Genomic DNA, 26,337 nt, shown 5'->3' on the forward strand with positions numbered 1-26,337 from the left:
TCTGGTTTAACTTCCCTAGGGGGGAAAAAAAAATCTCCTATGGGCAGCAGAAGATGAGGCAGATGTGGAGGACAGAAATTATGCCTGAGGAATGGGCATTTTTCAGGCTGCCAAGAAAAAGGATCCTGAGGATCAACTCTTTAATATACAGACTTTCAAATCTTCCTGCATTTTCAGCCCCATATCTCTCCCCACCTTCCTTAGTCTATGGTTGTATTAGTTTCCTGGGGCTGTTGTAACAAAGTACCACACACTGAGTGGCTTAAACAGCAGAAATTTTCTCACAATTCAGGAGACTAGAAATTTGAAATCAGGGTGTTGCAGGGTTGATTCTTTGTGAAGCTTCAAGAGACAGTGTGTTCCAGGCCTCTCTCCTGGCTGCTGATAGCCTTGAGTGTTCCCTGGCTTGGAGATGGTGCTCTCCCCATGTCTTCGCGTTGCCTTTCTTCTATTGTGTCTATCTCTGAATCCAAATTTCCCCTTTTGCAAGGACACAATCATCTTGGATTAGATCTCACTCTAATGACTTCATTTTAATGTGATTACCTCTGTAAATACCCTGTCTCCAAATAAGGTCCCATTCTGAAATACTGAGGTTAGAACCTCAGCATCTTTGGGGGTGAGAGAGAACACGATTCAGCTATGACACTGCTGCCCCAAATCCTGAGCTGCTGAAGTTCTGCAGAGTAAATCAGCTCATTTCCTTGTATTCATGCCTACCTGCATACCCCATCATACACGCACACAGATACATAAACATACATACACATACAGAGACACAAACACAAATACACTGACACATATGCATGCATACAGGCCGTGTCAAAAAAAGTACTCTGGATTTATTTTAATTCTGTATGGTAAGATACACAGACACAAACATGACTGGCACAAAAGAAGAAGTTTATACTTAACAGATCCCCAGAAACAAGAAGCATGGTGTCTTGGTTCGTTTTCTGCTGTTGTAACAGAATACACAGACTGGGCAATTTATAACGAACAGAAATTTATTTCTCACAGTTCTGATGGCTGGGAAGTCCAAGATCAAGAGGCTGGCATCCTGCAAGGGTCTTCTTGCTGCACCATCCTATGGTGCAAGGCAAGAGAACATGAGAGCAAGAAAGAGAAAGAGAGAAAAGGGGGTCAAACTCATTTCTTTTATAAGGAATCCACTCTTGCAATAATGGCATTAATACATTCATGAGGGCAGAGCCCTACAGCCTAATAGCCTCTCTTTAGGTCCCGCCTCCCCACAACATTGTATTAGGGATTAAGTTTCCAATACATGCTTTTGGGGAGACACATACAAATCATAGAACATGGAATGCCACACAGGACCACATAGGGAAGAACCAGTGTTGGTCAGAAGGCAGAAGGGAGACAGTGTACAGAGCAGAGCCTTTACTAGGGTTTTCCCAGGAAGGAATAGGTGACACAGGGTAGGGTGCTGAGTAAATTTAGGACTAGATAGCTTGAATAATCGTGGTGTTCTCTGCGCTATAGTGGTCTGGTATCTGGACCTGGGGTGACTTGGGACAGGAGGAATATTGGCTTAGTGTGTGAGAGTTTGAAAATGGAGATGGTTGGTTGTGTGGGCTCTGGATTGGTTGGCTTGTATATGAGACTTTGCATATTTCAGGGGAATCATTTGCTATCTCTAGAAATTAGCTAACCTAGGAGAATCAGTTTCTCCAGGATCAAGGCTCCAAATGCCAGAGCATCAAGAATACAATCAATACACATACACACAAACGTACACACAAAATACACCCAGATACAGATACACACAAACACATGTGCACATACACACTAGTCTATTTGGAGTGTGGTTTCCTTGGCTCCATTCATTCTATTACTCTTCCAGCTACTTTGCCTCTTTCCTCTCTCTCTTTTTTTTTTTTCTTTTCAACTGTTTTGAGCCATAACATTTATATCCGTTTTCAGGAATTGCAGTGGGATTCAGAGAATAGGCAAAAATTAAACTTGTGCATTCAACCTTCCACTTTTAACTGGAAAACACTTGAGTGCAACATTTGCTGGTACCCTGAAGGACCTCCACAGAGCTTTTGCTGCTGCCACGTTAGACAGCTTCACCATGTAATGATGACCTTTTAAGATTCTAAATCGCCCCACCTCTGAGCCTGTTCTTCATTGGAAATGCAAGACGACCAGATGACATGAGGGAGGGGCGGCTCTTAAGGCTTAATCTAATTTCCAGTGCTGCCCATGTTGATTTCTCTCAGTCCTTCTCCTGCAGGCTGTGCGTCTCTGCTTACCCAGCATGCTTGTACTCCACTACTGGAAGTAACCTGTCACTTTAAAAGAAAAAAAAAGCCACCGAGTGACCTTCCTTAGGAACGGGTTGCTAAGCTGGTGTTTTTGCTCCAAGACATGGCTGCAGCTTCCCAGGGAGGAGCCCAGGGGCATCTCCAACACTCAGCCTTTCCCTCCGGACCCTTTTAAAAGATTCTACAGCACCATCTCTCTCCACTTCCATCCTAGAAAGCAGAATCTGCAAAGTGCCTTTTGTAAAGTTTCTTAAGGTAAATCAGTCCCTAACCGGACTTTGGGCTGCAACAATGATTTCCTGTTTTCAGTTACCGGGCTTGAAATTCAGCCTCTCCCGGATACAATGAGACTGGATTTAATGAATTGTAAATTTAGGGGCTCTCATCATTATTTATGTTTTACTTTCTGAAATGGGAACATAGACCATTACTTGGCAGCTTTGATTTGAGCTGCTATCTGGTATCTGGTTTGCAGGAAATGTAAGTACAGTTCATCACAAGCCCTGAGTGAAAATGCTCTCTAACCAAAGCTCTGTGAAACATTAGCTGCATGTTGCACTTATGGGCCTTTTAGTTCAAACTGGCTTAAGGGGAGAAGCACTAGTCACTGCGAAATACACTTTTCTTGGTATCAGACAGAGAAAGGGCTACTAACCACAGTGCTGAGAGTTGCTGTGCTTTCCAAAGACTTCAAGAAAATCTACTGGCTACAACTTAAGCTGACTGTTTGTTTCCCCTCATTGCAAAGAGGTGCTATGAAAAGCTAATAAAGTCGAATAAGATATATGTTTGCTATTGCATTTTCATATAACCTTTTCTGCAAATAAATTCAGTGCCAGCATGAAATCTCTCTCTCTCTCTCTCTTTCTCTCTCTCTCTCTCTATATATACACACACACACACATATATATCCTAGAGCTCACTTATAGAGTCATTCATTCAAACATTTATGGAGCATCAACAATGCACCAGGCAATAAACTTAAGTTTAGAGGGTGCAAACATAAATTAGACCAGGTCAGAAGCTCAGAGTTTGCTGGGAAAATAGACCTATAAACACATGATAAGAGTACAATGAGCTAAGTGCCATAAGAGATTTATAAAAACACTGAAAGCACAGCGGGATGACATCCAGGGAGGGGCTTCCAGCACTTACCACATCGTGTAAATGCACTGGCCATATATCACATAACACAGCTCAAATATGGTCCCCATATGTACTCTTCAAAGCCAATGTATATTATATTGAGCTGATTCAATGATTCTATAAAGCTATTTGTCACTAACCTTATGCTAAGGGAAACTGCAGCTGGAATAACTTATAGAATAAGACAATGTATTCCAAAAGAATGTATGTGGCACCTCCCCAGGTGTCCAAGCTCCAGGATGGAACAGAAAAATGTTCTCAGGGTGTGAGGAAGAAAATACTCCTGGGTAGAAGTGCAGGAGGTTGCAGAAGCACCATACATGGAAACAGCAAGGCAACTGCCCTGGGCCTGGCTGAAGGCAAGGAGAGATGGAACATGAGTTATGGTAGCTGGGGGTTGAAGACTGGAGCCAAAGGTGGGTGGGCTTGAAAATCACCTAAGGTCTCTTTCATGACTCCTCTTCTATCCCCCAAGCTCTTTTCCCTCCTCATTCCTTTTTTCCACTTTCCCTCCCCACAGTCACTTTTTCTTATTAACAAAACCTACCAATATTGAGAGCCCAGTCTGTGCTAGGCATTTTGCTACACACATTTCATCATTTAGCCCTTATAAATTAATCATCCTTCAAGGTAGGAAGTATGATTGCAATGTTGCAGACAAAAAAAAAAATGTGTCTCAGAGAAGGGAGGGCATTGTTCCAAGATCACACAGTTAATAAAAAAAGCTGAAGTTGGAACTCAGGTCCACATATTCCTTGGCAAAGAAATACGTGGGCCACTCTTCCTATAAACCCATGTTTTTGCCATCCTGGAGTAGGGCATATATATTGCATGATTTTTTAAGCAACCAATATGGAGTGAGATGCATTGTATCTCAGCCTCCAGGTATGGCTCTGATCCATTGATGACTCTTAAGAATAGACCATTTATTCAGATGAAGGTGTCAGTACTTTTCTTGAAAAAAATGTTTGGTTTTCTGCACTGAGTAAAATAAATAATTGACTTAATGTAGCCTAAGCCTTTTCTCACCAGTGCTTCACAGCTTTCAACTGTAAATATTTCCAGAATAGTGGGCTATTCTGGAAAGCATAGAATAATTATTGATGCCATTGCAAAAGCAAGAATAAATGGTGAGACAGAGGGGTAGAGTGGAGTGAGGGAGGACTTGGGAATCAGAGTCTTGGGGTCCAGTTCTGGATGTGACATTTAATAATTATAACCTTGGGCAAATCATGCAAACTGTCAGAGCCTCAGTTTACTCATACACAAATTGGGGCACATACTGCTAAGCTAGACATGTTACTGTGAGGACTAAAGAGAACATATGTCTAGAGTTAGCACAAAATAAGTGTGCAGTAAATCGTAGCTATTTTGATGTTGTCAGTAGGAATATATTAACAAGTACCGATGCATAAGATGATGGCAAGCTGCATATTAAAACCAGGCAGTATTGATTTATCTTTTCTTAGCAACAGTGTTCATATAAAAAGTAAATTTCCTTGTCATTTGATTTCCTTAGAAACTCATTTAAAGGAAATGATCAGGAAAGAATGAGGAGAAAAGAAAATCCCATTACATTTTTCATTTTCTACTTCTATTTTTTATTTCATATAAAGCATTTTTTAACTTATAGAGAACTTTTTTTAGTTACTAAAATATTTCACAGGTTTTTTGTTTGTTTGTTTTATTTTTTTTTTTCAGTTTGCAATGACCGGAGTTGTTTATTAGAGAACTCTTGTGTACTTTTACATTTCATCCTTATTATCCGACCCCTCATTCACTCTAGGTTACCTTCTTTCCTCTCTATTTTCTTAGCTGCTTTTATATTTTCCTTCCTTTATTTTTTGTACACTGTGATGAAGTCTGTAGAGAAGACAATAGAATTTCAGATGTTTTATTTCCCTTTAACATGGTAATTCCCCTGTAGGGTCAGTGAAACCTTGAGCTCAGATGAGCTGCTTAAATGACCTGACCAAGTCCCAGTTAAGATTTGGGTTCCATGGATATTAGAAAGGGCTTATGATTTCTCAGCCATATGCCTGTTGTTTCTCCACATGGTTTCTCACTTAATCCTCACAGAAGACTAGAAAAAACAGTGGAGCTTTAAATAGTCCCAGAATGTGGCTATGGAACCACAGGCAATAAGTCAGTGACTTAGTCATTCATTTGACAAGTATATATTGAATGTCCATGATGTCCCATAATCCTAGTCTCTGGAGGTAAACAATAAACAAAATAATGTTTCTGCCCTCTTGTAGCTATATTTTAATGGATATAGGCTGACATTAACAAGTATGTATATTGAGTGGTGATAAGTACTATGAAAAAATCATTGTAAGGTAGTTAAGGAATTCCAGGAGGGTGCTGGGAGGAGATCATTGTGTTGTGAATGGTCAGGGAAGAGCTTTCTGATAATGAAATTTCAGCAGAGACCAGAAGAAAGTGAAAGAGCAAGAGCCATGCAGATATCTTGGGGAAAAGGAGAACTAGGTAGCAGGAACCGCAGGTGCAAAGGTCCTGAGGCAAGAGGATTCAAGTGCAAATCACACAGGGCTTGTAGGCCTTGGAAAAAACTTTCGGTTTTACTCTGTGGACAAAGGGAAATCACTGGAGGATTTTGAGTGAAGCAACGTCATGATGTCACTCAAATTTTTATCAATTTACACTGGCTTCAATGCAGAGAATATGGTAGCCCAGCAATGTGGGAAGGTGAGAAATTAGGAGGTACTTGCAGTAGATTTCAAGAGAGAAGATGGTGTTTGACCATGGTGATAATAGTGGAAATGTTTAGAAGTGATTAGATCCTGAATATAATTTGAAGCCAAAACTGGCCGGATTGCTGATGGATTGAGTGTGGTGTGTCATGTGAGACTGAGAAAGGAGTTAAGAACAACTGCAAGGTTTCTGGCCTGAGCAAAATGGATTTCTGTGTATTACAACAGGAAAACTGCAGTACAAAGCAGGCTCAGGAATAAAAGCAAAGAACTTTATCTGAGGTATGTCAAGCCAAGTGAAGGTGTCCATCAAGCAGATACTTGAGTCTGGAATTCTGGGGAGATGTCTGGACCCGGGATGTAAATTTGGGAAGTATCAGCATGCAGATGGTGTTTAAAGCCAAGAGACATGATGAGACGGCCAGAGGAATGAAAACAGGCAGAGCTAAGCCCCAGAGCACTCCAACCTTTGGTGGTTTGAGAGATGGGGAGAAACCAGCAAAGGAGTTTGAGAAGGAGCAGTCAGTGGGTAAGAGGAAAACCAAGAAAGAACTTGTCCCAGGAGCCAACTGAAGAAAGTATCTCCAAAGAAAGGGATGGGTGACTTTCATCACTAAATGTCTCTGACCTTTCCGTGCCTGGCTGATTTCACCCACAAGTAAGTGAGAAGATGCAAATGACAAACATGGCATGTTCTTACTTATGTGTGGGATCTAAAAATCAAAATCATTGCACTCATGGAGATAGAGAAGAGAAGGATGGTTACCAGAGGCTGGGAAATGTAGTCAGGGGTTGGGGGAGGTTGTCTAATGGATACAAAAAAAAAAAAAAAATAGAAAGAATGAATAAGACCTAGTATTTGATAACACAATGAAAGGACTATAGTCAATAATAATTTAATTGTACATTTAAAAATAACTAAAAGAGTATAAATAGATTGTTCGTAACACAAAGGATAAATGCTTGAGGGGATAGATACCCAATTTTCCGTGATGCGATTAAGCGTCGCATGCCTGTACCCAAATATCTCATGTACCTCATAAATATATACACCTACTATGTACCCACAAAAATTAAAAACGTAGAAAATGTTTTAAATCTCTCTGACCAAGTCAAGTAAGATGAGGACTGAGAATTGATCACCAGACATGGCAAGGCCGGGGTCACTGGAGATGAATCATTGGCAAGAGGAGTTGAAGAGCATGCTAGACCCCAAAAATAAAAACAAACTGGAAAGAGAGGGAATGTTTTGAGGGATTTTTCTACAATTGTTGAAAACTTGAGCAACAGCTCGAAAGAGAAGTAAAGTTAAGAGAGGGCTTTTTTTGGCTGGGAGCGGTGGCTCACGCCTGTAATCCCAGCACTTTGTGAGGGCAAAGCAGGCTGATCACAAGGTCAGGAGTTCAAGACCCATCTGACCAACATGGTAAAACTGTCCCTACTAAAAATACAAAAATTAGCCGGGCGTGGTGGCACACACCTGTAATCCCAGCTACTCAGGAGACTGAGGCAAGAGAATCGCTTGAACCTGGGAGGCGGAGGTTGCAGTGAACCAAGATCATGCCACTGCACTCCAGCCTAGGCAACAGAGTGAGACTCTGTCTCAAAAAAAAAAAAAAAAAAAAAACCGGTGGGGGGCTTTTTTAAAGGAAGGGAAAAATTACAGCATTTTTTTCCACTGGTAAGAATGAGCCAATAGAGCAGGAAGAAAACCCAGGTGAAAGTGAAGAATTGTCAGGATCAAGGGTCTGGAGGGGGAGGAATGATAAGGCCCAGTGCACTATTGAAGGAGGGGCCCCATGGGGACATGGGGGTTCATAGTAGCAAGTGGAAGCAGAGGAGGTGGCGGTGGCTCAATGTGGTAGGAGGGGAAGGGGATGCAGAAGCCCTCTCTGGTCTTGTCTTTTTACTTAGTGAAATAAGGGCCAAGGTCAAGGGCAGAGTGCGGAGGGGCAGTAGCGGAGAGGAGCTGTAAAATGGTCCTTCTGGAGCTGGATTCCAACCAGTGCCATCCAACTCTATGGGCACAGTAAAGATGTGGGGACAGGGAGACTTGGCATCCTTCCTTTCCTCTGGCACTTATCTCCACCAGTCCTGGGGTCTGCCAGGGTTCCTGTGAGTGGAAAGTCTACTCAGCTCAAACACTTCACTTACCATCACGGCCAGCCTCATATATATCCATAGTAAGAGAAGCAGTATTTCATTGATTTCAAAATGCCTGACTTCTTCATTATTCTTTGTCAGGGACCCATCCCAGCCAAAATGAATCCCAGGGAAGAAAAAGTAAAAATAATTACAGAGGTAAGTGGCCACTTCGATGTCCTCTAGGGATGTGTTTGTGTGCATGCTTATGAGGAAGTTAGGCCAACCAGCATCTATTGCACATGTTAAAAGAAAAGCTTTACATGAATTAAATTCAGCAGAGTCTAATTGTACAAAGAACAATTTGTGAATTGGGCAGCCCTCAGAACCTGAAGAGACTCAGAGAGCTCTGCTCTGCTCTGTGGGCAGACAGCATCTATGGACTGAAGATGGAAGTGGAGTACAGACACAGCTGGATTAGCTACACCTCAACATTGCCTTATTTAAACATGGTCTGATCAGTAGGCCACCTGTGATTGACTGGAGCTCAGCTGCTGTGATTGGCTAAGACTCAGCTATCTGCTACAGAAGTACACTTTAAGTCAGGCTTTCAGTTAGTTTACTAAGATTGCAGTTTGTTATGTAAGAACTCAAAGTAGAGTTATCCTCAACCCACATTTAGTTTAACACACACCTACTAAATGCACCCTGAGGGTGCTTATCAGATATGTGGTGGAGAAGGGGAGGTGGATGGTGAAGGAAATGCAGTCCTGCTGACATTCCGAGATCTTACTTCTACCTGAATGCTCTGAAGCTGTTTTGTCACTGTTCTATGAACTCTGACACATAGCAGCTCTAAGTTACTACCTATTATTGGGCCTAGCTCTGCCTGAAGCACGCTGATTTTTAAAGACATTCAGAGTGAAGGTAACAATTGTTGACACCCGCTAATAGAAGCCTCTGTCCATGGAGTCCTGCAATTTCTGACTCATTGTACGTAAAAACTCATTAAAGCACTGCCCACACCAGAGAAGGGAGGCTGTCTAGTTTGGAGACTGCAGACCATCCAACAAAAGACAGTATTCCTCTCAATCCTTACTTCTCTCTCATTTCAAGGGCTCACTGGCTTGAGACAACAAAGACAGAAATGGAGATGATATGTGCTGTCCAATGCAGTGCTCCAAAAAGCCTGAGGAAACTCATTATAAAACCATGCAGATTAACTTTAAGCAAGATGGTTGGGCACGGTGGCTCATGCTTGTAATCCCAGCACTTTGGGAGGCTGAGGCAAGTGGATCACCTGAGGTTGGGAGTTCGAGACCAGCCTGATCAACATGGAGAAACCCCATCTCTACTAAAAATACAAAATTAGCCAGGCGTGGTGGGGCATGCCTGTAATCCTAGCTACTCCGGAGGCTGAGGCAGGAGAATCACTTTGACCCGAGAGGCGGAGGTTGCGGTAAGCCGAGACCATGTTACTGCACTCTAGCCTGGGCGACAGACTGAGACTCTGTCTCAGAAATAAATAAATAAATAAATAAATAAATAAATAAATAAATAACTTTTAAGCAAGATCAAGTACCGACAAACCCACATAAATTTATATTTGCTTATTCATTCATGTAACCAAATATGTTTTGTGCCTATAGTCCCTGGGAATACAGCAGTAAACAAATCTTGTGCCCTCATGGAATTTACATTCTATCTTATTTGAAGTCCTACTGGATAGTTAGAATAGAGGATGAAAACATCGCGGAAAAGCAAAAGATTACGTAGGCTTCTCACAAGTCCATTCCAAGTCAGTAAAAACTTAGAATTGAATTAAAAGCCATGCTTGCACACCACAATATAATTATCTTCTTGTAATCTAAGTTGGCGAATCCTCTGAACTAAGAACACTTCCCATTTGGCAGGCCCAAAGAAGGAGTCCAGAGTGAGGATGCAGCTCAGAGGACAAGTCAGAGATCAGGTCACACACATGAAGGAAAGGCCCAAACCAGGGCTATTCTCTCATTCGACCTCACTTCCCTCCTCTGTTATTGCGGTTCATGTCTACCCTAACCCCAGTGGCCAAGGGGAGTCAGGAGTAATTGAGGTCTGCCCCAGAAACCTGCATGAAATTTCTTTGAAATCATATATCTTTAAAAATCATACTTTGTGTTCCAAATTTGTTTCAGTATAAAAACAATACAAAAAATCCTAGTTTTAGGAAAAAATTTCTAGTAAGTTTGGTGTACTCCAGAGAGGTTCTGTGTTGATCTTGCAACTTCTTATTCACCCAGGGACACCTGTGCCCCAGTTTATAAAACTCTAGGACTAAAAAACTTTACAGCTTGTAGTAGACTTGAGAGCTTTGAGCTCTAACAATTTATGACTAAAACATTAGAAAGTGTAAGGTGGAAAGAGGAAATGAAGTTTGCGCTGTGAAAGGATTTTTTTCCTTTTCAAAAAAAAATCTGCCAAAATTTCCTTTAATCTGAAGCATTTGTGATGATGTAACATTGTATCCTTATTATCCTTTTCCTGTGCGGGTAAGGCCAAGAAGCAGAAAAACTTAACCTGTGAAATCCCTAATATGATTCTGATGTCTGTCCTGGGCTGTGGTTCTCTGTCTGTCCTAGCAGATTCACTTGTTGGTCGCCTTTCTTAGACTGTGACTTTTAAGAGCAGACAGCATATGGTTTTCAATTCTGTGTCGCAAGAGCCTGGAACATAGTAAATGCTCAGTAAATGTTGTATGCATGAACGAGGACCTGGAACCATGGAAGATCCAACATCATCTCGTGTATGATGTTCCAATATGGATATGACTTTTCGAAAACATGTCTGTGTTGAGAAGAGTGGATGATGATAGCCACACAGATTGTTAACTGTTCCCCCACTCCCACTGAGCATTACTGCATAGAAGCAGGGTCAAGATGGGGGTTTTAATTTTAATACCTAAAAGTCATACCTCTCTCCCTGTCTTAAGATTCTCTCCCTCTTGCATTTTAACAAAGGAGTTCATTGAAAATGATGAGGATGCAGACATGGGAAGACAGAAGAGGAACTCAAAGGTTCGAAGACAGCCAAGAAAGAAACAGGTAGGAAGTGACAAGAAACTGTGTCTGTGTGTTGTGTCACCGATCAACAACCTGCCTGCATCCCCAGGGCCATACAGCATCCACAAGGGCAGCCTTCCTTCCTTGGTACCAACCTTTGGCCTGCTCTGGGGGACTGTGAGGCGAAGATGCAGATGGGATGGTCCAGGATGCAGATGGGATGGTCCAGGATGCAGGAGCCTGATTCAGAGACTTACAGATGAGCCTCACAGTAAGGCGGGGGTCCATACTTGGGGCATTTTTACTCTAAGTTTTCTCCATCTCCTAGAGAGGAGTCTAGAAAAGATGAAAGGAGCCTGTTTTAGTGCTTCATTGAAGGCCATAGACTATGATGGGCAGTAGATGGCAGTAAAGGATTACAAATCGTGGAAAACTCCCTCTTTTTCCAACTCCAAGCCCAAATTCTGTCTTTGAGGCAGAAGCCAACTCCTTTCTCCCGAGCCTGCTGGCAGATCCTCCCCTACCTCTCCACAGGAGTTCCCCTCCTAGGCTGGGAGCGTCCTGTGCAGGGTAAATCTTTTCCAGGTAAGTCCTTGGTAAGGAGTTGTCCTCTGAGAAGGGAGGCAGGGAAGCAGCTATTGTGGATGGGAGCTCTGCTTGGAACAATCGAGATGCCAGCAGGGGAGGGAGGGGAGGGAAGCGCCATTTTGAGCCAGTAGTCACGTGAAGGGGCTGCAGAGAGGGGTGGCCAGGAGAGATGAGGAGGTCACAGGGAGACAGAAGAGACCTCCCTCCTAGCTACCCCCTTGCTCAGCATACTCGTTGGGGTAATCTGGGCAGAGGAGTCACTTTCAGCCTTTCCTGCAGGCTGGGATGAAGCCGCCCACGGGAGGGTCCAGGCGGTCAGGGAGGTACTGCCTGGCCACGTGGGCTAGCTCTCTGGCCACTCCTGGGGACTGAAAAGACCCACAGCCAGACACAGCTCCGAAGCTTTAACCCCTTCCTGTGGGGTCAGTCTGCAGCTCTGCAGCCCAGGGCCAGGGGCCACGGAGGCACTAGATGAAAAGGGTTCCAGCCCTTAGCTCCAGAGTCACAGGCACAGTGAGCAGTGGGTGACCAATGCCAAGGCTGCCATGGAGCTTAGACTGAAGAGGAGAAAGGGGCAAGGATGGAGAAGGGAATATAACAGCTATTAAATGCTGAGCAATTTATGGGCCAGGCTTGGAACTTTATAGGTTGGCAGCATTGCAAGAAATGTAGTTGCATTCCAGAATCAGAATCACATGGGGACTTTTTTTTTTTTTTTAAATAAGTTCCACCCCGGGCCATCTATTTACATCAGAATCTCTGTGCTTTCTACAATGACTCATACATTGCAGCATCTCAACAAATGGGCTCTTTTTATTATATTTTTCTTTTACAGATAAGAAAGCAGTGTAGAAGGAAGTTAAATAACTTGCCCAAAGTCCCACAGTCAATCTGAGTTTGGAGGCAAGCTTTAGTCTATCTGTCCTCAAAGGTGTTATTGCCAATTCTGCTTCCTTGTTTTCCTTCACTGAGAGTCTGGGGAAGGAACCAGAGGCTATTCTTGGGGTGCCCAAAGGGTGGACTAAATATTTGCCCTGAATTACCCAGTGACACTTTAGCTGCTGTTTGCAAACTATTTGAAGTTGAGAACCAACTGTGATTTTCCCCTTTCTCTTTCCTCCAAAGTCCTGCAGAGCTCTACACATTTTACCTAGAAAAAGTGAAAATAATCACGCTATTTGGGGATGCCTTGATAATTTCACGAAACTATTTCTAGAGAAACTCTGGGTTGGCCCTCTTCCCTGGGGGGTACCCACAGTGAGTCAGGTGACGGGGACTGTGGTTATCCAGATGTGAACAGTACGAAGGCATGTCCCCTCACTGGTGACCCATCTTCCCAAGAGAGGAACAGACTGAAATGAAGTCCTGGGAGTCTCTGAACCTCTGACCTTCTTCCTCCAGCCACCAACTGCTCTCCCCAAGGAAATGGTGTCCGAAGAGTCCCACCTTGGCAACCAGCCGGAGCCTGTGCAGGAGGAGCCCAAGACCCACCTCCTGAGCATGACAGTCCGGAGAGGCCCACGGAGTAAGTGCCTCTCTTCCATTCAGCTGGTTCGCTGGTGCTTGTGAATTGCCTACTGTGAGTTCAGCACAGAGCAGTATGGGGATTTTTTATGGGTGTTAGTTTTCATGCATTGCCACTGCTGCTCCACTCACCTTATCCCAACTTGGTGAGTGACTTTCTAGGTTAATCCCTGCCAAGGAGACGGGACACATAGCTTCAGGATGTGTTTCTATAAGCACATAATATTCTTTGGATGTTTGTCCCCTCCAGATCTGAAATGTGACCTTCAGTGTTAGAGGTGGGGCCTAAGGGGAAGTGTTTGGATAACGAGGGCACAACTCATGAACGGCTTGGTGTTGTCCTCTAGTAATGAGTGAGTTCTTGCTCTGTTCACTCATTGGAGAGCTGGTTGTTAAAAAGAGCCTGGGCAGACCAGGCGCAGTGGCTCATGTCTGTAATCCCAGCACTTTGGAAGGCTGAGGCGGGTGAATCACCTGAGGTTGGGAGTTCAAGACCAACCTGACCAACATGGAGAAACCCCATGTCTACTAAAAGTACAAAAAAATTAGCCAGGTGTGGTGGCACATGCCTGTACTCCCAGCTACTTGGGAGGCTGAGGCATGAGAATTGCTTGAACCTGGGAGGCAGAGGTTGCAGTGAGCCAAGATCGGGCCACTGCACTCCACCCTGGGCAACACAGCAACGCTCTATCTCAGAAAACAAACAAACAAAAAGAGCTGGAATCTCCTCCCCTCTCTCTTGCTCCCTTTCTCACCATGCGACTGCCTCCCCTTCCCCTTCTGACATAAGTAAAAGCTTCCTGAGGCCTCACCAGAGGCAGATGCTGGCACCATGCTTATTGTACAGTCTGCAGAACAGTGAGCCAAAATAAACCTCTTTTCTTTATAAATTACCCAGTCTCAGATATTCCTTTACAGGAATGCAAAATGGACTAACAGTACATAAGTTCGGGAGTGTTCATTAGAATAGAAATTAAATATGCCGAAACTCAAAGGAAGATGAAATTGTTAGGGAAGACATATGTGTTAACGTCGTGAGGCTTGAATTAGATGTTTGGAAGAAATGAGGGAGGTTTCTGAGGCTGCTGGTGACCTTACCATTGAGAACACCTACGCTTCTCCACCTACACATACATGCCTTTTCTTCTTCCCCAGTACAATGAACATCATGAATTACCTGCTCATTGTAGGGAAAATGATCACCCTTCAGGCATTGCTTTTCATGAAAAGTGGATTAGACAAGAGGAAAAGCGGTTATACTTTTTAATTGTTACATAATTGTTAGGCTGTTTTCCCTATGGCAAAGTTGGGAAATAAGTAACTGTTGGAAACTAGAGGACCTTGGAAGCAAGTTGACTCTTAGATTGGAAAAATGTGGTTCCAATCTAAGAGCAGTGACACAATGAGAGCTGTTATGAATTAATAAAAACAGAACCAAAATTTATCTCAGATGGCTGTTTCTTTTTCTAAATGCTCAAAAACGTTTATTACCGAGGATTACCACTTGTCATTTCAGGCTGCCATAACAAAATACCATAGACTGGGGGGCTTAAACACCCAACATTTGTTTTCTCATGGTTCTGAAGGCTGGACATCTGAAATCAGGGTGCCAGCATGGCCAGTTTGCAGTGAGGCCCTTCCTTCTGGCTAGTTGGTGGCCACCATCTTCCTGTGTGCTCACATGACCTCTTCTGTGTGCCTGCATTGGGGGATGGGGAGGCTCTAGTGTCTCCTCTTATAAGGACACTAATCCTAATCCTATCAGGGCCCCTTCCTTATGATCTCATTCAACCTTAATTACCTCCTACAGGGTCTATCTCTAAATGCAGTCATACTAGGGGAGAAGGCTTCAACATACAAATTTTCAGAGGGGGAACACAATTCAGTCCTTAGCACAACTATTGGATATTTAATTATTTTAAAATCAAGGGAAAAACTGCCAGAAGAGGTGGCCACCAGTCAAGGCTCTGTGACATAAAAAGTGGATTATTTTCTAACCTCTAAAATGAAGGAGATACTGTCCACTATCACCATGGAGATAATCTATCCATTATTCCCTTCCCCCACAAAAGGCACTATTTCTGAATTGGGGAATGGAGAGGTATGGAATCGACAGAAGACTGAGACCTGCCTCCTGGAGCCACACCATGACCAGCCAGTGTCTGGGAAGCCCTGGGTGGAGCTGGAAGCTGCTGATGAATTGGCAGCACTGATGAACCAAGATTAAGAGAAAACATCCCCAGCAGTGAGGCGTGGAGCACATGGTGGATAAGGAGCCTGTGGAGCCAGGCATCTGTCAGAAATGAGAAGTCAAAGCCAGCAGACAGAGTCAAGAGAGCAGAGGAAGTATTATACCAGTGGCATTAGAGCAGGAGACAGACAAGTAAAAAGGAATGATGAGTGCTGGGAGAAACGGCAGAGCGCAGGACTGCCCTAGGCAGGCAAGGGTAGCAAGGGAGGTGACAGAAGAATGGAGCCTCCACATACGGAGGAGTCTGCATGGGGAATTGTAGGGTGAGGAGGATTCCAGATTCAGGGCTTGGAAACACACAGATGTATGCGCAGAAAACACAGAGAGGGTCGAGAGCAAGATAGAAGCCGCCATGTGCTTTATGACCCAGTCGTGAAAATCACCTATCAGTGCTTTCAACATACTTTTTAGAAGCATGTCCCTAAATCCAGCCCACATTTAAGGGGAGGAAATCAAGCTCCTTCTTTTGAAAGAAGGAGTGTCAAAGAATGTATGGACATTTTTACTACCACATTAATTTTTCTTTAAAACTCTTCTTTATCTCACTTTTCTACTCAGAAATCTATTATATTACATTACATAAAATCCATACTCTCTTATTTATTCTGGGCACTAAGACCCTATGCAGTTGGGCCCCTTCCAGTTGTATTTTTCGGTCTTTTCCCGTGTGCTCCACTTTCATTGACTCCTTACTGGCCTCTGAATACCTCATGACCATCTGAGCATTCCTGGGCTTTGGTTCCCACTTAAAGAGAGTTCTCTACTTAAGCTTGTGATTGTAAAGGCAATTGAGCTGTCCAGTTAAGACCATGGGAGATGGCTTAGACAACTGTGGGTACCAGTCTCTACCTATCTTACTCCCTTGGGCAAGTTCTCCAACCTCCCTAACTAAACTTTAGTTTCCTTATTTGTAAAACAGGGACAATAATAGATTGGGTGAACAGTGCCACAGAATTTATACTCCAGCTGTGGGAGGGATGAGAGGAAAAAAGAGAAAAACAAATGAAGTAAACTAGATAAACATAGAGTACAGCAGGTATGAGAAGTGCCGAAGAGAAAGATAAACAGTAAGCTGGCAGGACTGCAGTGGGAGTGAGAGGATGAGGTGCATTTGTGAAAGGAAATGAGTGATCCCCAAGGAGAGAATGTCCCAGGCAGTGAGTGGTCTTAAGGCAGGAATGTGCTTGAAATGTTCAGCAACAGCCAGGGGGCAAGGGTGGTGGAGAGTGAACAACAAGGAAAAGGAAAAAAATAAAATCAGAAGGGAGGAGGGGAATTGTACCCAGCCTAGTGGGCCCTTAGACTTTTAATCCGAATTAGATGAGCGTCATTGAAGGGTTCAAGCCCAGGACTGATATAATCAGACTTAAGGCTGAAGGCTCCTGTGCTGAGAGTAGACTTTGGAAGGAGCAAGGGGAGAAGCACAGAGACCAGGTAGAGGCCAAGAGCAAAAATCCAGGTGGGAGTTACTGCGGAATGGGACTGGTGGGTAGTGGAAGGGGACAAAAGAGTGTGGGAAATCTGGGTATTTAGAAGGTTAGAAACAAACAGTTATATTTCTTGATTGAACAAGAATTATGAAAGCAGGAAGGTTGTCTCCATGGTTTTTGACTTGAGCTATTGGGAAAATGGAGTTGCCATTTTCCCAATAGAGTTTCAGAGAAAGAAAAGATGGCAGAAAGGGCAGGTTTGAAGGTAGAAATTGAATAGACATGCAAAGTTGAGATGCCTGTTGAATATCCAAGTGGACATGAATGTATGGTTATAGGGATCTGGTGGTTGGGGAGAGGTGGAGAGTGGAGAGGGATTCCCTGACCTTTTATCTAGAATGTCCCTTTCCCACCTCTGTCCTCTTTCCTCTCAGCGGGTTCTATTTTCTTTCAGACCACTCATCACCTCCTGGCATTTTCCAATCAGCTGACTATCTTTTTTTTTTTTTTCTTGAGACGGAGTCTCCCTGTGTTGCCCAGGCTGGAGTGCAGTGGCGCGATCTCGGCTCACTGCAAGCTCCGCCTCCCGGGTTCACGCCATTCTCCTGCCTCAGCCTCCGAGTAGCTGGGACTACAGGCGCCCGCCACCACGCCCGGCTAGTTTTTTTTTGTATTTTTAGTAGATACGGGGTTTCACCACGCTAGCCAGGATGGTCTCGATCTCCTAACCTCGTGATCCACCCGCCTCGGCCTCCCAACAGCTGACTATCTTGATCATTAGAAGGAAAGCTCCCTGAGAGCCAGACTTTGTCTACTGTATTCATTGCTTATTCCCCAGTGCAATATTTGGAGCTTGATAAACATGTTGAAAAACTGCCATGGGCATAACAACAAATGCTCAAGACAGGGTCCTGCCTCTGGTAACCATCATTCTACTCACTATCTCTATCAGATCAATTGTTTTAGCTCCCACATATGAGTGAAAACATGTACTAGTTGTCTTTCTGTGCCTGGCTTTCTTCACTAACATAATGTCTTCCAGTTCCATCCGTATTGCTGCAAACTGCAAAATTTCATTCTTTTTTATGGCTGAATAATATTCCATTGTGTATATGTAGCATGTTTTCTTTATCCATTTATCCACTGATGGATACTTAGGTTGATTCCATATCTTAGCTGTTGTGAATAGTGCCGCAATAAAAACAGTTCAGATATCTCTTTGATATACTGATTTCCTTTCTTTTGGATATATACCCAGCAGTGGGATTTCTGGATCATAGGGTAGTTCTATTTTTAATTTTTTGAGAAACCTTCATATTGTTTTCCATAACAGCTGTACAAATTTACATTCTAACAGTGTACAAGCATTCCCCTTTCTCTGCATCCTTGCCACCATCTGTTATTTTTTTTTCTTTTTGATGAAAGCCGTTTTAACTGGAGTAAGATATCTCATTGTGGTTTAATTTGCATATCCCTCATGATTAGTGAATTTGAGCATTTTTGCATATACCTGTTGGCCATTCATATGTCTTCTTTGGAGAAATGTCTATCAATGTTTTTTGCCTATTTTTAATGAGATTATTTATGTTTTATCTGTTGAGATATTTGAGGTCCTAGTATATTCTGGATATTAGTCCCCTTTCAGAGGAGTTATTTGCAAATTTTTTTCACATCTATTGAAATGATCCTGTCCTTTTTCCTTCATTCTGTTGGTATGATGTATTACTTTATTGATTTGCATATATTGAACTATCCTTGCATCCCTGAGATGAATCCTACTTGATCATGAAGAATGATGTTGTTAATGTATTGTTGAATACAGTTTGCTAGTATTTTGTTGATGATTTTTGCATCAGTGTGCATCAGAGATACTGGCTTGTAGGGTTTTTTTGGTGTTATGTCTTTGTCTGGTTTTGGTATCACCATAATACTGCCCTTGTATCATAAGTTTGGAAGTATTCCCTCCTCTGATTTTTGGAATAGTTTGAGTAGGATTAATAATAGTTCTTCGTTAAATATTTGGTTGAATTCAGCAGGGTAGCCGTCAGGTCCTGGGCTTTTCTTTGAAGATAAACACTTTTTATTACTGCTTCTATCTCATTACTTGCTTTCTGTCTATTCAGATTTTATATTTCTTCATGTTTCAATCTTGGTAAGTTGTATATGTCTAGAAATGTATGCATTTCTTCTAGCTTTCTAGAAGAAATGTATTGGCATATAGTTGCTCATAATAGTTTCTAATGATCCTTTGAATTTCTGTGGTATCAGTTGTTATGTCTCCTTTTTTGTCTCTGATTTTATTTATGTGGGTCTTCTCTTTTTCTTAATCTGGCTAAAGTTTTGTCGATTTTGTGTATCTTTTCAAAAAACAACTTTTCATTTCATTGATCTTTTCTACTTTTTATTAAGTCTCACATTCATTTATTTCTGCTCTGATCTTTATTATTTTTCCTCTACTAATTTCAAGTTTTGATGTGCTCTTGATTTTCTGTTCCTTTAAGATGCATTGTGATGTTGTTTATTTAAAATCTTTCTATATTTTTGACATAGGGATTTATTGCTATAAAATTCCCTTCTGGTAATGTTTCTGCTATACCCCATAGGTTTTGGTATGTTGTGTTTCCATTATCATTTGTTCCAGTCAATTTTTTATTTTTTTAATGTCATCATTGACCCAATTGCTGTTCTGGAGCATATTGTTTAATTTTTATGAATTTGTGTAGTTTGCAGAGTTTCTCTTGTTATTGATTTCTAGTTTTATTTTATTGTGGTTAGAGAAGATACCTGATATGATTTCAACTTTTTTGAATTTTTTGAGACTTGTTTCGTGGCCTGAGATATAGTCTCTCCTTGAGCATGTTCCATGTGCTGAAGAAAAAAATGTGTGTTCTGCAGCTGTTGGATGAAATGTTCTTTAAATCTCTGTTAGTTTCATTTATTTTATTTGCATATTAAGTCCAATATTAGTTTGTTGATTTTCTCTCTAAATGATCTATCCAATGCTGAAAGGGGGTATTAAGATCCTCAACTATTATTAATGGGAGACTTTTGTATTGGGATTTAGCTCTAATAATATTTGCTTTATATATCTGGGTGTCCCAGTATTGGGTGCATATATATTTACAAGTATTATATCCTCTTGCTGAATTGACCCCTTTATCATTGTATAATGATCTTGTCTCTTTTTACAGTTTTTGTCTTGAAATCTATTTTATCTGATACACATACAGCTACTCCTGCTCTTTTTACATTTCCACTGTATAGAATAACTTTTTCCACCCCTTTATTTTCAGTCTATGTGCATCTTTACAGGTGAAGTGAATTTCTTATAGGTAGCATATAATTGGGTCTTGTTTTTGTTTTTGTTTTTTTAATCTTTTTAATCTGTTCAGTCAATCTAAGTCTTTCGATTGGAGAATTTAGTCCATTTATATTCAACGTCATTATTCATAGGGAGGGACTTACTAGTGCCATTTTCTTGTTTTCTGGTTGTTTTGTTAGTCCTCTGTTCCTTTCTCTCTTCTTCCTGTCTTTCTTAGTGTATAAGTGATTTTCTCTGGAATTATGTTAAAAATTTTTTGCTTTTTATTTTTCTTTGTACCTGTTATAGGTTTTTGCTCTGTGGTTACCATGAGGCTTGCAAATAATATCTTATAACCAGTTATATTAAGCCGATGACAACTTAACTCTGATCACAATGAAAAGAAAATAAGAAGCAAAAACTGAAAAAAACTCTATTTTAACCCTGTCTCCCCTGCTGCTTTTTTATTTTTTGTTGTCTCTACTTATATCTTTTTGTACTGTCTGTCTCTTAACAAATTGTTGTAGTTATTTTTGATAGGTTTTCTTTTAGTCTTCAGGCTAAAGATATGAGTGATTTAAACACCACAATTACAGTGTTAGGGTATTCTGTATTTGTCTGTGGACTTATGTTTACTAGTGAGTTTTATACCTTCAGATTTCTTGTTGCTCATTAGCATTCTTCTCTTTTAGATTGAAGAACTCCCTTTAGCATTTCTTGTAAGATAGGTCTGGGGATGATGGAATCCCTTGGCTTTTGCTTGCCTGGAAAAGTCTTTATTTCTCCTTCATGTTTAAAGGATAACTTTGCTGGATATAATACTCTAAGTTGGAAGTTTTGTTTGTTTGTTTGTTTGTTTGTTTTCTTTAGCACTTGGAATATATCATCCCATTCCTTCATGACCTATAAGGTTTCCACTGAGAAGTCTGCTGCCAGATGTATCAGAGCTACTTTATATGTTACTTATTTCTTTTCTCTTGCTGCTTTTAGGATCCTCTCTTTGTCCTTGATTTTTGAGAGTGTGATTTTTATAGACCTCGCAGTAGTCTTAGGGGAGTTGAATGTTTTGGTGTTCTTTGACATTCTCATACCTGGATGTTGATATCTTTCTCTAAGTTTGAAAACTTGTTATTATTTTTTGAATAAATGTATTACCCTAAGCTCTTTCTCTACATCGTCTTTATGGTCAATAACTCTTAGCTTTTGCCTTTGGGGCTAGTTTTTACATCTTGTAGGCATACCTCATTCTTTGTTATTTTCATTTTTCTTCTCTGACTGTGCATTTTCATATAGTCTGTCTTTGAGCTTACTACTTCCTTCTTCTACTTGATCAAGTTTGCTGTCAAAAGACTCATGCATTTTTCAGTTTGTCGGTTGAATTCTTCAGTTCTAGAATTTTTGCTTGATTTTTAAAAATTATTTCAATCTTTCTGTTAAATTTCTCCATGTTATCTTGAAGGTCCTTGAGCTTCTTAAAGACAACTATTCTGAATTCTCTATCTGAGAGGGCACATATCTCTATCACTCCAGGAATGGTCAGTGCCTTATTTAGTCTGTTTGGTGAGGTCATGTTTTCCTGGATGTTCTTAATGCTTGTTCATCGATGTCTGGGCATGAAAAAGTTAGGTATTTATTCCAATCTCCGTAGTCTGGGCTTGCTTGTACCCATCCTTTTTAAGAGGGCTTTCCAGAAACTCAAAGGGGGTTGAATGTAGTTATCTAAGCCTGAGGCCACTGCAGCTGTTTCAGCACTAGGGGAGCCCTAAGCCCAATAACACTGCAACTCTTGCACATTTCTGGAACACAGCTTTGATAAACTTAGGGAAGATAAGGGAGAATTCCCTTGGTTCCCAGGTGAGGTCTCTTGCTCTCTTCCCTCACTTTCCCCCAAGCAGGAATCTTTCTCTGCACTGGGCTACCTAAAGTTGGGGGAGGGTAATGTGGGCATTCTTGTGGCCACCACAGCTGGCACCTCGCTGATCACACTTGCTGGGTCACATCTGAATGCTACAGGCTCTCAGGTTAGCATGGAACTGGGCTTGCCCACAACCCACAGCCACTACTGGCTGGCTGCCATTGTTGTTTATTCAAGGCCCAAGACCACTTTAGTCAACAGGTAGTAGATCCTGCCAGGACTGGGATTCCCATCTGGCCCAAACTGGGTCTGGAAACACTGTTCAGGAGCAAAATCCTGGAATCGAGGACTTCAGGAATCTGCCTCATGCTTTATTTTACTGTGGCTGAGCTGGTACCCAAATTGCAAGACAAAGTCCTCTGTACTCTTCTCTCTCCTTCTTCCAAGTGGAAGGAGTCTCTCTCCACACTGCACTACCTGGATTTAGGAAGGAGTCACGAAGCACTCCCACAGTTGTTGAAGCTGATGTTTCACTGGGTTGCATGCCAAACCCACTGCCTCTGAGATCAGCATGGCACCAGGGCTTACCCAAGGACTGCAGTCTTTGTAGCCTGACTGCCACTGCAATTTATTTAGAGAAGTAGACGATTTTAGTCAGCTGGTCATGAGGCTGGCCAGGACTCGAGTCTTTCCCACTGGGAAGAGGGGAGGATTCCCCTCTGGCCCAGGATTGATCTAAATGCTCCCTCCATGGGCACCAGCAGAATTCTGCTCAGTATTGTGTTGCACTGTGTCAGCACAGCACTGAGTTCCAATGCAAAGTCCCACACTCACTTCACTCTTCCTCTTCCAAGTACATAGATTCTTTCTCTGTGCTGTGCTGCTTGGGCTTGGGGGAAGGGTGGTGCAGGCAATGCAAGACTGCCCTTCCGACCCTCCTCAATGCATCTTTCCTTCTTATTATATTAATACTAGATACTGTGATCACTCACCTGATTTTTTGGTTCTTATAATGGTGTTTTCTTGCACAGATAATTGTTCAATTTGTTGTTTCTAAGGGAGGGATAATTGCACAGAAGTTTTTAAGTTTGGTATAGCCCCATTTGTTTATTTTTGCTTTCATTGCCTGTACTTTGGGTGTCACATCCAAGAAGCTACTGCCAAATTCAATGTCATAAAAATTTCCTTTTTCTTCTAGAAGTTGTATAGTTTTGGGTATTATGTTTAGATCTCTGATTCATTTTGAGTTAATTTTTGTATGTGATATAAAGTAAGGGACAAACTTCATTTTTTTTCCATGTGGATCTCCAGTTTTCCCAAGATCTTTTGTTGAAGACTGCTCTTTCCCCATTGAGTGGTCTTTACTGAAGATCATTTGACCATATACTCAAAGGTTTATTTTCAGGGTTTCAATTCTATTCCATTGGTCTATATGTCTGCCTTTTACTAGTACCAAACTGCTTTGATCACTATAGCTTTGTAATATGTTTTGAAACCAGAAAATGTGAAACCTCCAATTTTGTTCTTCTTTTTCAAATTTGTTTTAGCTCTTTGTGGTCCTTTGATACTCCATAAGAATTTTAGAATGAATTTTTCTATTTCTGAAAAAAAAAAAAAGGCCGTGGGGATTTTGATAGGGATTGCATTGAATCTGTAGATAATTTGGGGGTAGTACTGACATTTTAAAAATATTAAGTCTTCCAATCTATGAACACAGAATGTCTTTATATTTATTTGTGTCTTTAATTTCTTTATTTTATTTTATTTTTTTGGAGATGGAGTCTCGCTCTGTCGCCCAGGCTGGAGTGCAGTGGCCGGATCTCAGCTCACTGAAAGCTCCGCCTCCCAGGTTTACGCCATTCTCCTGCCTCAGCCTCCTGAGTAGCTGGGACTACAGGCGCCCGCCACCTCGCCTGGCTAGTGTTTCTTGTATTTTTTAGTAGAGACGGGGTTTCACCATGTTAGCCAGGATGGTCTCGATCTCCTGACCTCGTGATCCACCCGTCTCGGCCTCCCAAAGTGCTGGCTTGAGCCACCGTGCCCGGCCTCTTTAATTTCTTTTAGCAATTTTTTTATAGTTTTGAATGTACAAGTTCTTTGTCTCCTTGGTTAGATTTATTCCTAAGTATTTTATTCTTTTCTGTATTATTGTAAATAGAATTGTTTTCTTGATTTTGTTTTTGGATTGCTCATTTTTAATGTATACAAATGCAACTGGTTTTTCTGTGTTGATTTTATATCCTGTAGCTTTGCTGAATTATTAGTTCTAAATTCTTTATTAGTTCTAACAATGTTTTTGTGGAATCTTTGGGATTTCTATATACAAGATCATGTCACCATGAACAAAGATAATATTACTTCTTCCTTCTCAATTTGGATGGCTTTCATTTCCTTTTCTTGCCTAATTGCTCTCAGACTTTCAATACTCTGTTAAACAGAAGTAGTAAGAACAGGCATTCTTGCCTTGTTCCTGATCTTACAGAAAAAGCTTTCAGTTTTTCAATTGAGAATTGTGTTAGTGATGGGCTTTTTGTATTGCCTTTATTCTGTTGAGGTAGTTTCCTTCTATTCCTAGTTTGTGGAGTGCTCTTATCATGAAAAGCCATTAAATTATAAAAAGCATTATCAAATGCCTTTTCTGCATCAGTTGGGAAGATCGTGCACTTTCTGTCCTTCATTCTGTTAATGCAGTGTATTACATTTACTGATTTTCAAATGTTGAGCCCATTCTTGCACTCCCCTCCCCTTTTTTTACATGTTAAGGAGAGAGTCGCATGTTTGGAAGCATGCTGCAGGTTAAGACTTGGTAACCTGAGCTAACATTAATACTCTATAAATGGATCATGAAGCTCTTCCTCATGACCAGCTTATAAACACTGCTTACCTTACGTGAGGTTTCCAAGGTGGAACCTCAGATTCAGTAGTCTCCTCAGCCACAACAAGAAAGTTTTTGCTCACAGATGGGTACTGAGAAAGCTATGGGACTTTTTAAGCTTGTATGGTTCAATTTTATTTTTCTTCTCTAAGCACTTACTCATTTACCTGAGGCGTTTACCCTCACAGAGTAGGGGACGGAAGCAGTGACAGACAGACAGGCAAACAGATGATGAATCTGACATCTTGAACTCTGAGAACTTAAGACTGTGTTCTGAGTTAGGCAAAAAGCTTGCAGGCATCGTGCTAAGGTCTTTACATTCATTATGTTATTTAAATCTCAGAACAGTCCTACTATCAGGCATTGTTTCATTTATTAGGAGACAAAAGTTCAGAGAAAACCAACAGCCAGAAGTGGTGAGGCCAAAATTCAAACTCCAATATGTTGACATCCAAACCTATATTCCTAATTGCTGCACTCCAGCATCATTCCATAGCTTCAAACTGAACCCTCTTTGATCTTTGGAGCTGATGGTTTACAGTTACCCATGGAAGGTACAATGGCAATGCTATGTCCCAGCCAGCACTGTCAACAGTGAGTCCAGAAACCCACAGAGGAATCTTAACATGGTGCATGAAGCAAGTTTAGAGTGTTCACCAGATCGACAATCTGACTGTGCTTCATTTTTTAAAAAACAGAATGATACTCAGGTAGACCATCCACCTATCTCTCCCTTCCTAGAACAGCCTGTTTCCTGTTTGGGGTTTTTATTTATTTGTTTGTCTTATTCTAACTATACATCTCTCAAAAACCAATATATACATGTCACCCCCTTTGGAAAACATCCCCTATTCCCCAGAGTAAGCTGAGTAGATATTTTCTTTGCTCCCATGGCCCTTGCGCCTGAGTGAGTATCCAGAGGCATCTTTTCATTGGTACGCCTCCTGCCCTCCTTCACCGAACTAGCAGTCCTTGAGGGCAGAGCCTGACTTTCAGCTCTGCTTAGCATAGTGCTGGCATGCAGATGGCACTCTGAGTGAACAGTATCTCCAAGTGGCCTCTCTGCTTTTCCCTCTAGGCATTGCTCTGCCTTAGGTGTGCTTACTTACCACCATGCCCATTGTGTCTTTTCAACCAAGTCTGCTCAAACATCTGGATCCACATGTTTGATTACTCCATTGACCTTTTACTTCCCAAACTTCTCATGTGTCTGGACTGCCCCTCAGTGATACCAGCCCAGCC

At 41.7% G+C, this 26,337-nt stretch overlaps 1 protein-coding gene across 3 annotated transcripts in view; it reads left to right on the forward strand.

The window, feature by feature from the left end:
* The first annotated feature begins 2,350 nt into the window (after positions 1–2,350).
* Positions 2,351–26,337, forward strand: part of CC2D2A (coiled-coil and C2 domain containing 2A) — a 136,389-nt gene continuing 112,402 nt past the window's right edge. The window contains exons 1-5 of one of the 3 annotated variants that reach the window (XM_025384650.1): positions 2,351–2,543; positions 5,693–5,726; positions 8,393–8,449; positions 11,230–11,313; positions 13,261–13,384. In XM_025384650.1, the coding sequence (XP_025240435.1) occupies positions 8,411–8,449; positions 11,230–11,313; positions 13,261–13,384 (247 nt within the window). In that variant the 5' untranslated portion in view covers positions 2,351–2,543; positions 5,693–5,726; positions 8,393–8,410. Of the gene's footprint in view, positions 2,544–5,692; positions 5,727–8,392; positions 8,450–11,229; positions 11,314–11,739; positions 11,857–13,260; positions 13,385–26,337 lie in introns of those variants that run through there. The other 2 variants (XM_025384649.1, XM_025384651.1) reach the window with 2 other exon arrangements.

This window comes from Theropithecus gelada, chromosome 5, assembly GCF_003255815.1.
Source record: "Theropithecus gelada isolate Dixy chromosome 5, Tgel_1.0, whole genome shotgun sequence".
NCBI lineage: Eukaryota > Metazoa > Chordata > Mammalia > Primates > Cercopithecidae > Theropithecus > Theropithecus gelada.